Raw genomic sequence first — 13,406 nt, forward strand, 5'->3', positions numbered from 1 at the left:
AACTTGAGTGTCTTAAGTGCTAAGACAGATTTCAATAGTAGTGCCCTATTCTGCAGCATCAAGGAAAATACTTTTGCTCATAATGTTCAACTGTCTCAGTTCATGGATTTGTTCAGTCTGAAATAAGAGACCAGCTGTGTTTTGAAACTTGTTTTCTAATGTAGGAATTAAAGAGGTTGAGTTGTGTTAATTTTGAAGTCTTGAAGTGTATCATTTTCTTCACTGCAATTACATAACCTGCATTTCAGACTGACTTATGTAAACTTTCCTTTTTTGTGTACATCCACATCTGAGGTGGTTTTGGCAAATGAATATGCAAGTAAATTCCTATTCATATTAAAATTTACAAGCAAGTGCAATTTTAAGACAAATCACTAAGAAAAATCTAAAAATAGTAAAAATAGAGATGTTTATCAAAATTTCCTAGTTACAACATGTAGAAAATTAATCATTACTTAGGTGAAGATGCATATTATCTTTCCTACTGCATAGCAGAAAGAATTGCAATGACTGGATAATATCAGCAGTTTGTAATGGTAATAACCCTTGCAAAACTGAAAATGCATACTACAATGGACTGTTTCAGTCAGGGTTCTCCTAATTGTGTGAACCCTGGATCTACTCTGGTATTATTAAAATGAGTCTATTCTGTTTTACTAGGACAGGGAGCAGGATTTTGCTGCTTTATTGTCTTTATTCTTCCATCTCCAGGAAAAGACCTACTGGTCTTTCTCTGCTCGTTTTCTTAGTCAAGTTGCTCAATGTCATGATGGCTTATTTTGTGTATAATAATGGCAGTTTGCTGAACTGGCAAGCCATTCAGGGTTAAATACTCTTTATTAGTGAAGTACAATTTGTCTTAGTGAAATTTTGTTTAGAACGGTACAATATGAAAAGAAGCTTTTCTGGAAAAGCTTAATTTTAATTCAATATGCCAGATGATCTGGAATCAGTAATTTAAGCCTCAAGGATTGGCTTGAGGGTGCAGGGGTGGCTTTATTGAACTGGTTGTTTGTATGTGGAAAGCTTCAGAAATCTTCTAAAAATGATTTTGGAATGAAGGTTATAATATTGTGCCCAGAAAACTGGGATAATAATACACAAAGGGATTCTTGCGAGTGGAAGAAGGATGTGTATGAGCAATACCAGCTGAGTACTCAGCTGTCTAGTAGATACATGTAGTTACTGATGACAGCATGTAAAACTGAAAAGAACGCTGGCCAGTGGGTGGGGGTCATTTGTGTGTGTGCTTTCCAGGTTCCAAACCCCACATGCTAATGTAGTAAAGTGCCTGTTGTTGAATGAACTTAAATATATTTGTGAAAAGCAGGCCTAAGATTGCAGAGTCAGTATTTCTGAGTTTGTTTCCAGAAATGTGTTCACAAGCTGAACATGCTTCAGTGAGGTTGATTCTCCATATTAATGAACATGTGTAATGTCCTATATTCTGTAATGATTTAAATTCAGGTTTAAGCAATATTCTTTTTTATTATGTTTGCTTCAACTTTAAGTAAAAAAAAAAAAACAAACCAAAACAAAAAAAAACCAAACACAAAAGAAAACACAAAAAACCCCAGTGAGTTTAGATTTCATGTCTTGAACTTCTCTGTCAGTGCCTGTGAGGAGTTTTGAAGGACTTCATGCTTCTGAAAACCAATCTGTGTAGACAGTTGGAGGAACGGGAGGTCGTTTAGATCGTGCATTGGTTTTGTGTAGCATGGACATATGTAGTGTATTTGACTTTTCATATGTTAGCCTAGTTTTCTAATCTTGTTTTATAAAATATTTTTTTCTCCTCTAAAGCATTACTATTCAATTGCACAAACATAATTTCTGTTTTTGGGAAGTCATGCTAATTTTAGATGGATTTGAACTGTTAGTTTGAAACAAGAAACCCATGCAGAGTTCTTCATGATTTCCTTGTTGGATTTATTTATTCCTCTTCTCTGCCCTCTCTTCTTAGGTTCCTTAAAACTGTGCTATGAATGGTGATTCTGGTGTGGGGGTGGTGACTTCACCACCTCCAACAACAGCCCCTCATAAAGAGAGGTATTTTGATCGAGTTGATGAAAATAATCCAGATTATTTGAGAGAGAGGAATATGGCACCTGACCTTCGGCAGGATTTTAACATGATGGAACAGAAGAAGAGAGTCTCCATGATTCTTCAAAGCCCAGTAAGAAAAGAAAATGCTCCATCCTCAAAGTGATGAGCTTATTATATCTATTTTTAATATGTGTATGGAATTAAGAGAATTTTCTTTTGTATTTTAGATGCATCTTGGATGCATTTAATCTTTTTTTTTTGGTTGGTGTTTCTTCTAAAATATCCTAATTGTGGCCTAGTTTTTCCTCATATTATCTTGTTGAATTATTGCCTGCTTGTGAAGCAGTTCCTCAGTCTTGCTTTCAGAATTCTGTGTGTAATTGTCAACAGTTTTTTGGTTTTCCATCTAGTCCTGGTCAGATTTTTTTTCACTTGTATCATATATTCAGTATTTATTTGAACATTTTAATTAACACTTCTTGGCGTAGCTTATAAAAGGCAGGTCTATCCTGTGCTCAGTTTTTCATGCATGATTCTGACATATGCAGTTTTTTTAATATTGCTTTCTGAAAGGGTGCCCAGTAATAAACTATGAATGATTGACATTTAATATTAAAGACTTTTCCCCTCAGGGAGAAAGTACACAAAACAATTTCTCTCATAACATTTTTTTCCTTTTGTACTGATAGGTGACTTTACATACAAAACATTTCATGACACAACTTTATTAAGAATAGGGATGTAGAGGTATATTCAGTTTGTTTTTTTTTCCATGTGAAACGAACCCATTTTTAGACTAAATTAATGATTGAAAGACATCCCTTTTATTATTAACTTTAGTGTTCTTGTCAAAATCAGCTGCTACCTGCAATGGTTAAAAAATTTTTTAAAAAAAATTAATCTTGTTTTCTTCCTTTCAAAGTTAAAGCCAAAACCCCCACAAAACCAAAACGGGGAAAAAACCCAACAAATAACAACCACAAAAACCCCCGAAAGTCACCAAAACCAAACCAACAAAAAAAAAACCAAAACACCAGGAGAAAAGTAAACAACCACTTGTTTTGAATGGGTTGTATTTTTTTTTGTTTTAAATCCAGTGGCTGTTCCTTCCTGTGTTCCCGAATGCCGCCTTGGCTTTTGGTTTCCTGTGAGCCACACTGACAATTTTCATTATCTTTTCTGGTTATACTACTTTTCCTGTCATAGTTTGTGTTCAAGTGGGTTGTACATCCTGCTACTTATTCCCGAAAATCCATATTAGTAGGTTCAGTGGGTTTTGGTGTTGTTTGAAGAGAGAATACTGGAGTTTCCCTTTACAAAACAAACAAAAAAAAAATAATTTGTATCATTGGAAGTCCAGAGAGCAACAGCGTGCACCCCGTAATTCTTCCCTGAGCTCTTGTTCAGCAGAGGCGTAGGGTGTTACCATCTATCTGCTAAAAAGAAGCTGTGTATGAAAGGTGGAAGTTCATCTGAACATGCTTTACAATATGTGATGTCCTCTTACTAGGCTTTTTGTGAAGAACTGGAATCTATGATCCAGGAGCAATTTAAGAAGGGGAAGAACCCAACAGGTTTACTGGCTTTACAGCAGATTGCAGATTTCATGACCACCAACGTCCCAAATGTCTACCCTGCGGCACCACAAGGCGGAATGGCCGCCTTAAACATGAGTGAGTGCACCTTCGTTTGGGAGGGCTGCATCCTTTCTTTGGAAGGGCTTGAAATGAAGACTGTGAATGAAACAAAAAGTACTCTGAAGTTCAAATGCTATCCTGTTCTGCTCACAGGAACATGGCTAACATAAAATGAATAGATTAGTTTTTAATTACCACAGTGATATGTGGTGTGATTCATGTACATAATTTATATAAAAAGATACTTTGAGTATGGCATCTTAACTGAAAAGTAAGCCAGATAAGTCAGCGCTAGTAAAAAATTTAAATCTTTAAATACTGCTGATGTTTGCTGCATGGAAAAATGAAACACTCATTAGTAGTCTAGTAACAGTGAAGGTCTTTAGAAACTAATTACTTTTGCTATTGAAATACTGTTTGCAGCTTTCTTCTGTGAAGTGAAGCTGTAGACAAGAAACATCAAGTAAAACAAAGAAGGAAAACAAAACCCAGAACGTGCAAATGCATGTCCACACAATTTTTGTGTTAAGATAATATAAATTCTTGCATGTCCTCCAAAATGAATCAATAGTTCAGATTGTAGCATGGCTTCTTTCTGCTTTATCACAGTTACTTTTAACCACATTTCTAGTTCCACTGTAACTAGGACTACAGGATTTGTAATTATTTACCATAATTTTCTTCTCTCTAGCTTGTACTTAATTGCTTTGAATTAAATGAACCTGTGTTCATCTTTCTTGTGTAATTCTCCTTTTTGGGAATACCAAATCATACATCTCAAAATAGTGTCACATTTTTCTGTTAACAATGCAGATGTATTTTACAGTCATTAGTTTGACTCAGGGGAAAAAAAAAAATTAAGGGACACACTGTCACATTAGCACTAATGAATATTAAGGAAGGAAATGAATGCTAAGTTTACCAAAGATAAATAATCTTGTCTGAGACTGTCATAATTACACAAATATGACAATTTTAGTAATTCAAATTTGCTGTCCATTTTTTAGGTTAATATGTTAATGTAAACTAGTAAGAACAACCACTGTGATAGCAGTGTACGTTGTTAGGTTTTAACTGATGTCAAATGCAACCTCCCCTTGTGCTTTTACCCCTTCTGTGTTTCAGGTCTTGGGATGGTGACACCAGTGAATGATCTGAGAGGATCAGATTCCATTGCTTATGAAAAAGGGGAGAAGTTGTTACGATGTAAATTGGCAGCTTTCTACAGATTAGCAGATCTCTTTGGCTGGTCTCAGCTTATTTACAATCATATAACAGTGAGTATTGAATCAATAGCTAACTGAACCGATTGTTCTAACATACAAGAGAACTGCTTCACTCCCCCATCTGTCATTCGCTTTGTGTGGAAGAGGAGCAGAGTGGTATTGAAAGCAGTATAATAGTGAAGAGTTTTGTCATTGCATCTCAAGAACAAGAACTGGAACAGCTTGGATGTCAGCTACCATAGGCTGAATAGAGTCTTAAATGAGTGTATGTGAAAGTTCATGTGATGAAATTAAGATTCTTGAAAGACTTAGTCTTTTAGTATCTTAAATGTATTGAATAATTGTATATATTGTTCTGTAAGGTCATGTCTTATTTTTCTTGCTTAGTAGTAAAATATCTTGTGAGTCCTTCAGTTGAATTTTATAATTCAAGGTACCAACCGTTTTGAAAAAGCAGCCATAGTATTTCTGAACATGAGCAAACTACTTAGCTTAATGCAGCATGCCAACAATTTTCCTTGTGACTGAGTAATTGTTGGCATCCATAAAAATAATGACAAGGAGGTCAAATCAAGGATGTTTTATATGCCAAAAGAATGATCAACATGAGTCTCATGAGTAAAGTCACAGCTGTGGTGTGCAGCCTGGTCAATTGTCTTCCTAACAGAGCTGAATTGTTTTTTCTACGTAGACGTTGTCCTTTATGTATTTTACAGTTCTTCTAGTCGCAGTCTGAATGAAATATGGTAAATTTTATTGCTGCTTTTTGAGATTTCAAGGTACAGTATTTGTGAACCAGTGAAGGTGAAAAATGATGTGGACAGACATAGGATCAAGGCCATGTTATTTAGGTTGTTCAGTTCCTTTAGTAAGGGAACATATCCAACATAATGGTTCTTGTAAACAAGTCTGTGCTGCCCCTCGATTTCTTAGATTGACAGGAGAGCTGATTTTGTGAAAGGGACATTAATGTGACAAAAAGATTGCTGGACAGGAGAGTTCAGAGATGGCTTCCTAGTGTGAAGTCTGGCCCTGGGAATGTTTATGTATTTAGATAAAACACTAAGTGTCATGAAGAGCTGCATGCTTAGGGAAGTGGTTAGGGCAAGGGCATGTGATTGGGGTGGAATGCGTTGAGTTTGTTTTGTTTTTGGTGGAGGGGGAAGCACATAACATTATATAACAGTGCTATTCAGTTGAGGTGGAATATGGTCAAAGCACTTGGAGTGTGGGATTCTGCAAGTAGTTTAGACAGTTTTGAAGGGCAAAGTCATACTGGAATGCTCTTGGTTAATGGATTGTCAGCACCAATCACAAAGCATAGTCCTCCTATCTTTTACAAACTTCTCCAGTGAACAGCATTCTGAAAGGTGAATAATAGATCTGATTTCCCTTCAGAAGCTGATCTGGAACAAGGTTATTGTATATTTACAAAACAGTCCTATCTTTGTTCTGTATACCCATACAGTAAGTAGTAGTGTGGTAGTAAGGCACTCCTTTGGAATGCAGTGATTGCTTGCCACTTCATGCAGTGCTGGAGGTCATCTCCAGGTTTTCAGGGGTTTTGAGAGTGCATGCTTTAATTACAAGGTGTTTGCAGTCAAGTTAAAGCTGCTGGTGTACTTAAGTAAAAGATACCACAGCCTTCTTGTGGGGGCCATAAGCCTGTATGTTAGAGAAGAAAGGAACTGTGAGGATATGAGAGCATGTGCCAGTCTGGGTGTACTAGGGAGCTGGGTAGAGATTCCTAGCTTTTCTGGATTCCTATCAATGACTGGGAGCCAGCTGCTGTGTGTGGAATTGTTCAAACTGCTGCAGTCCTGGTACAGAAGCAGAGTTACAGAGTGTCAAGAGCTTTCACGTCAAGCACAGTAATGTAGAGTAGGCTTGGGTGCCTCCAGGGTTAGGCAGTATTTGAGATTACAGGTTTGCAGAAGGTACACATCAGTCACCAAGTCTTGGTTTGCTCTGAGGGCATGAGCTATTTATTTCATCTAATCCTAAAGTAAGGTGGCTTGTGAGTCTTGCTGCTTGTTTGTCTTACATTTGAGCTTTCTTACTAACTTTTGGGGTACTTTGAATAATACCTGTTCTTCATCTTGCATAAATGAATAAAGGATTTTCTAGATAATTTGTGCTTCTCTAATGGAGAACTATTTTGGTGATTCATAAAACTACAAGTTAACTTCAACTAACAGGTTCAGTTCAAGGCTTTTATGCTGTAGCATGTTACCAGCTGGTTATAAAGGAAGATAGAATTGTAGTAGAAGCTTTTGGATTTCTGATCAACTGCATAGTTTAGAATTATTTTTTTTCCCCCGCTATATCAAAGTATGTATGTATTTAACTATTTCTGTATGCAAGTAGTATAAGACATGAGGGAACATAAAGTAGCTGCATGTTGGGGGAAATTCAAAACCCATAAATAAAATTTAAAAACAAATGCAAACACAAAACCTGAGCAAACTCATAGTAAAATACAGAGTATGTTTTACTGGACGTATGAGACGTTTAAAGCCTTTTAATTCTTCACTGAGAGACACCTAAACTACTTACCTGTACTGGACTTCTCATTGTACAGACTTTAAACAGAAGCATCTCAAGATGTGATTGGTTTGAAGTCAGAATTATTTTTGTATTCTAAACTCCTGATTGTGTGATTAGATGAAAGAACCAATACAACTGAGGGCCAGGATACTTGGTAGAAGACCTTCAGGTGTGCTGTACTGCTCACAGATGTCACACCAGCATAGCTGATGAAACCCTTCTCAGTATCAAGATATTTTGGATCTGTGGGCCAAATTCTTGCACTTGCACACATGTTTCTCTTTCATACTTTTTTTTTACTGTGGTAGAAATACAATTGGAGTATAAACTCATTTTAAAAACAAAACAAAAGCACAAAACAGAAAAACCAACCCAAAAAGCAAAACAGTAACTTTTTTCCCTCCATTTCTCTCAGTATCATTCTGTTTTCCCATGCTATCTGAGCTGTCATTGCCATGGGATCTGAGGATTTACTGCCCTGCACCACTGTGAAGGACTCTGGCATGGTGTACCTACTGTCTGGTTGTGTTCAGCATGAGTCAATTCGCTGTGCTGTGTGTTAGCTATCTGCTGCTGTACGCATGAGGGGCGTGCTGTGTGTCATACAGGCACGTTTGCCCATGCCGTACTCGGGAAGGGAAAGCAATGTGGGCCTTCCTGTATGCTTTAATAAAATACTCATCATAACTTTTACTCTTCTTTTATCCGTAGGCCAGAGTAAATTCTGAGCAGGAGCACTTCCTCATCGTACCTTTTGGACTCCTCTATAGTGAAGTTACTGCATCTAGTCTGGTGAGCAATTACTATTTGCTGTAAAATAGGACTAGGTGAATCTTCTATGTCTATATAGCTGTCACTATTTAAATTCTATCCCAGAGAATAAAATTCTGTTTTATGTTTAGAATAGTTATGTTGAAAATGGCTGGTTTTGATACAGCTGAGATATTTGAGAGAGATTTGTTTGCACGTGTTCATCACCAGGTGTCATGCAGCTGATGTAGCTGTCAAGGGGAGCCAGGTCATTTGGGCAGCTAATCATGTCATGCCTCTCAAAGCTGCTGGCTGTTGAGTTGGCCTTGTTGAGGGAAGCAGTAGATGTTTCAAACATGAAATTGGAATTGGTTTGCATCATTTAAGACGTTGTGTCAGGTGCCTGATTCAGTTTCCATTGTTTAATGATACAAGTAGCTGAGAGTGTAGATAAATTATGTTTTTGAGCTCTAATGGTTGCACCTGAAGACACAAGTTTCTAATTGTTCCCCACTAGCTAACAGTTAAGGGAGTGTTTATCTTCAGTTTGGTTTGCACTGCTACTGGAGGCAACTGGAGATAATGTGGTTGACTCTCTTGCATTTAAGCAAAATAGAAACTTCCATGCTATTCTTTCCACCTGGCTACTGTGAGGTAAATAACCTCTAGCAGAGAGGTGAGGTGAGTGTGTGCAGAGTAGTAACTAATTGAGCACTGGAACAGAAGCTGCCCAGGGAAGTGGTTGAATCTCCATCCATCGATGTGGCTCGAAGTCATTTAGATGACGCTGTTTAGTCATTTAGATGAGACACAATTTAGCAGTAGACTTGGTAGCGTTAGGTTAATGGTTGGACTTCATGATCTTAAAGGTCTTTTTCCAACCTAAACAGTTCTACGATTTCAAACTTGGTACCTTAAGGTCCCAGTACTCCCCTTCGGCTTTCTGTAAAGTTGGCTCTTTCTTACATAACTCCACCTTAACTATCGGTAAAATTTTAATTTAAGAAGCTATAGGAAAAGGAAGGGAAAAAACAGAGACCTTCCCTTTCTTGCTACCACAAGATTTGTAGGAGAGGGTAAGGGCCATGCTGTGGGAGTATTTTGTGTGTTTGGTTCATTTCTTTGAAAGGTGTTCTGTTTTTATCTATCAGGAGTGTAAGTACTTTGAGAGTTAAGGTCACATGGAGGTAGTGAAATGTGTTCGCATACACAGAGCAGAGAACAGGTTCACACAGCACATAGCTAGCAGCAGGATTTAATCAGGAGAAAGACTACAGTGCTAAGGCACATAGCCAGATAAGCATGGTGACCAGCAGCCTGCTTAAATAACTGTCCCTTTATTACCCCTTTCTCTTAATTTTTCCCATGCTTGTTCTTCCCTTCTCCACTTTGAAACTCAATTTTCTTTCATCTGTTCTTTCCAAAACAAACAACCCACACATAATTATTTTTCCACTTTTATTCTGGTTTTGCTATGTACATATCCAATCTTGATATTTTTAGTACTATTACTCGAGCACTCTCAGGCTTGCATGGTGGCAGTGGAACGGTTACCTAGGTGCTGGGCCTTTCAAAAAAACTACTTTCTAAAAGGTCTCAGCACTCCAAATATCTGTAAAGTTTGCAAGGTTTTTGTGTAACTCTGCTGTGAAATGCAGCTGTTTGTCACAATGTTGTCTGTAACTTTTGTCAGCTCCTTACAAGCAGCGATTTCTCCTGTTGTGTCCAGTGGTTCCCAATGTCCTTTTCAGTTGGCTTAATGTAAGGCTGAGACCCTGGTCACCCCCCTACAGCCTTGTCATGCACGTTTTGACAGTTGTTAAAATACTGACAGAAATACACTTTTAGAGCTTCAGTGGTAGATGCCGAATTAAATCAGATCTTTGGCAGTCTTGATTCATCTATGAAATTAATTCTTTTCATTCCCAGGTTAAAATCAATATTCAGGGTGATGTAGTTGATCGTGGAAGCACTAACCTGGGAGTAAACCAAGCTGGTTTTACTTTGCACTCTGCAATTTACGCAGCTCGACCTGATGTTAAATGCATTGTTCATATTCATACGCCAGCAGGGGCAGCGGTAAGCACCTTTTTGTCTGTCATCTATCCTGTTCCACCTCCACACCCAACTGGAAAATAGATGGGTCCCCTTTAGTTGTGGATCTGCTTCCTTTTTGAAGGGCAAAAAGCCTTTAAGTCTGCCTTCAAATAGGTTGTTGTGTTGGAACCAGCCAGATGCTTCTTATTTGATTGTTTTATGAGTGATCAGTAAATTGAGCTTTAGAATTGGAAAATATTTATATTTGTGTGTCCTTTACCACAAAAGACTTTGTCTTTTGACAGTGAGTCATAAGAGCTTTAGCATATTTTGTTGGTTTTGTAAAGCACAATTTATAAGGGTTTTCTTAGATATTTGTAACTTTCTCAATACCTGTCATTAGAGCAACTTGTTACAAGTCAATTTTACCTCTCTGCAATTTTTTCAGTGTGTCATCTGGTGTCTCCGGCAAAATTCATGTTCTGATTTTTTTTTATTAACTGTTTAACAGCAGTGATACAGCTATTTTAAGGATGAATGATCAGATTCTTAAAACTTTGAGTAATTATAGAGTAGTCCTTAAAAATGTTCTGTAACTTTACCTGCAGTGCTGCAGATTTTTTTTTTCGTGAGGCTTTTCATATTGGTGCTGATGTAATATGAAAGCAGCTTTACTGAGTCAGACCCAAGATCAATATGTCTTTTGTATCCAATCCAAAAGTGAAAAATGGAGACTCTAGGGATTGAGTATAAACCCACTGTGTACAGACACAGGCATGAAATACATGAAAAGATGTGTTTTTATTATGATTTTTTTCTGTCGAGAGAAATGAAGTTAATTGTTTTAATATTTCTCAGGTTTCTGCAATGAAGTGTGGTCTCTTGCCCATTTCACCTGAGGCCCTTTCTCTAGGGGAAGTAGCTTATCATGACTACCATGGTATCTTAGTGGATGATGAAGAAAAGGTGGTCATTCAGAAAAATTTGGGGCCTAAAAGCAAGGTCAGTATTTTTATCTAGAATTAAAAGTATGTGTGTGGGTGAGGAGGAGGAGATATGTTCTTTAATCAAGAGCAAGAAAATACTTGCCTGACTGCTGTTAACTTTCTTTGCAAAATTTCTCTAGGTCCTTATTCTCAGAAACCATGGCTTAGTATCAGTTGGAGAGACTGTTGAGGAGGCTTTCTACTACATTCATAATCTAGTGCTTGCCTGTGAGATTCAAGTAAGAGTTTTAGTATGTTACATAGTAATGTGGTCTGCTATATTAACCTTCAAACAGATTAATAATTGTGCATTTTACTGGCTAAGCTGTTGCTATAAACCAACATGGTAATTTGTGAAATCATGATACTGTGCAAGGGCATCCAAAACATCAATCAGCAATACTTAAATACTGCACTGGAACCATCAATTTGATATATACTGCCTATTAAAACAGAGATATTCTCAAAGCCTTAAGACAGCTTTTACACATGTATGTTAATTTATTTAACCTGAAAGTGAAGTAGATTTGGTTTTTTTTATGATGTCCATTTTGGGGAGATTTTTGGTTTTTTTCCTCCTAAAGATGACTTTGTTTTTCAGGTACGTACACTGGCCAGTGCAGGCGGGCCTGACAATTTAGTGCTTTTAGATCCTGGGAAGTATAAAGCCAAGTCTCGTTCCCCTGAGTCTCCAGCAGCTGAGGGTACTGTATCCCATCCAAAATGGCAGATCGGCGAACAGGAGTTTGAAGCTCTTATGCGAATGCTTGATAATCTGGTAAGGCAGGTGTTTTTGTGTAATTGTTTCATGTGATAATGTGTAAAATACTTTAAAATCTGTCGTAAGGAACGTTAGTAGAGAATAGGCTACATGTAGTTGGGATAGTTTATACAGCCTGCAGCCTGTTATGTCCCAAAGAGTAAAGGCCCTCAGAGGAAGAAGCGACATGAAAGACATCACAGAATGCTTTGAGTATCCTTTGTTCAGATAGCAGCTTTACTTCTGTATTCATAATCTGGTAGTTATTGATGAGATCAGAGGGGTTACTTCTATGATTTGGCACTCCCAAAGGAGAGTACTGTGGTGCTTGCTACTCCTTAGTCTGTATCCTCCCCTTTGTTCTCATTCCCTCCCAAAATCTGTAAAACAGTGTTCATGTTTTATCAGGTGCATGGTCCTTCATGATTTTACTTTGTAAGACACTACTGGAACCTAGAAGAGTTCAAAAGACAGACTTCAAATAAAGAAATAAAAGTCTTCAGGTACAGATAGGACTTTACCAAAACTACTTTAGTGAATGACCAGCTACCAGAATTTGCTACCCAGCTTTAATAGAAAAGATGCTGCCTTTCCTATTGGAAATTTCTGAATGGTGACTGTGGAGAGTGATGATAATGACTATATCAAAAAAGTACTACCACTGTAATAATTGGACATAGTCTTCTGATTTATTATTTAATCTTTTTCCTTTGTAGACTTAACCATCTTGTCTTCATGGTCATGTGATGTGCGTGCCCCTGACAGGGCCCACACTGATGATGATATCTGAAAACACTATCCACCACGTTCATTATAAATATTTTTTTTTCCCTTAGATTGATGTCCTATCTGTAGTATTGGCACGGGGTGGGGGGGGAACATAGGCTGCTTCATTTTTAATTTGAATATCTAATATTTTCGTATAAAAGTGTTGAGCTGTAACGATAAGTCAATAGAAAATTCTCAGTGAATTTAGTGAGCAGTAATGAGACTGTTAGTGTAGCTGGGTATGGGCAGCAGACATCCTGTGTCACTGGCACTGTCTGTAGCTTCTGCTGGATTTCAGTTTCTCTAGGGAATACCAGTTCTAGGCTTCCTACTGCAAACAGGAAGCAGGGACACAAAGGAAGCAGCATTGTACACGCTGGGAACATAGGAATAGAAAAGAACATCCAGTCATCCAGGACAGGCCCTTACTATTACAAATAGCCACCTACCGTATTGGGTGGTTAACTGCATTGGGTGATGAAGGTACGCTCGGATTGTTAAAAGCAGCCGCAATAATGCCTCGGCAGTGCTTAATACATGGAAACTCTGCAAAAGAGGCTCAGCCTGCATACTACTCAGTTGTAAAGAAACTTCAGCCCTAGCTTTACCTATGAAGAATTTGAGTGCTCTGGGAGCTAGGCTATCCACA

The 13,406-nt window shown here is 37.7% G+C and overlaps 1 protein-coding gene across 5 annotated transcripts in view; it reads left to right on the forward strand.

The window, feature by feature from the left end:
• Positions 1-1,938: 1,938 nt before the first annotated feature.
• ADD1 (adducin 1 (alpha)) overlaps positions 1,939-13,406 on the forward strand; it is a 31,441-nt gene continuing 19,973 nt past the window's right edge. For all 5 annotated transcript variants that reach the window (XM_008945988.1, XM_008945991.1, XM_008945992.1 and 2 more), the window contains exons 1-8: positions 1,939-2,176; positions 3,557-3,719; positions 4,809-4,960; positions 8,168-8,248; positions 10,136-10,285; positions 11,102-11,245; positions 11,370-11,468; positions 11,831-12,007. In XM_008945988.1, the coding sequence (XP_008944236.1) occupies positions 1,982-2,176; positions 3,557-3,719; positions 4,809-4,960; positions 8,168-8,248; positions 10,136-10,285; positions 11,102-11,245; positions 11,370-11,468; positions 11,831-12,007 (1,161 nt within the window). In that variant the 5' untranslated portion in view covers positions 1,939-1,981. The remainder of the gene's footprint in view (positions 2,177-3,556; positions 3,720-4,808; positions 4,961-8,167; positions 8,249-10,135; positions 10,286-11,101; positions 11,246-11,369; positions 11,469-11,830; positions 12,008-13,406) is intronic.

The sequence above is a fragment of the Merops nubicus genome, unplaced genomic scaffold (assembly GCF_000691845.1).
Source record: "Merops nubicus isolate BGI_N331 unplaced genomic scaffold, ASM69184v1 scaffold13178, whole genome shotgun sequence".
Classification (NCBI taxonomy): Eukaryota; Metazoa; Chordata; class Aves; order Coraciiformes; family Meropidae; genus Merops; species Merops nubicus.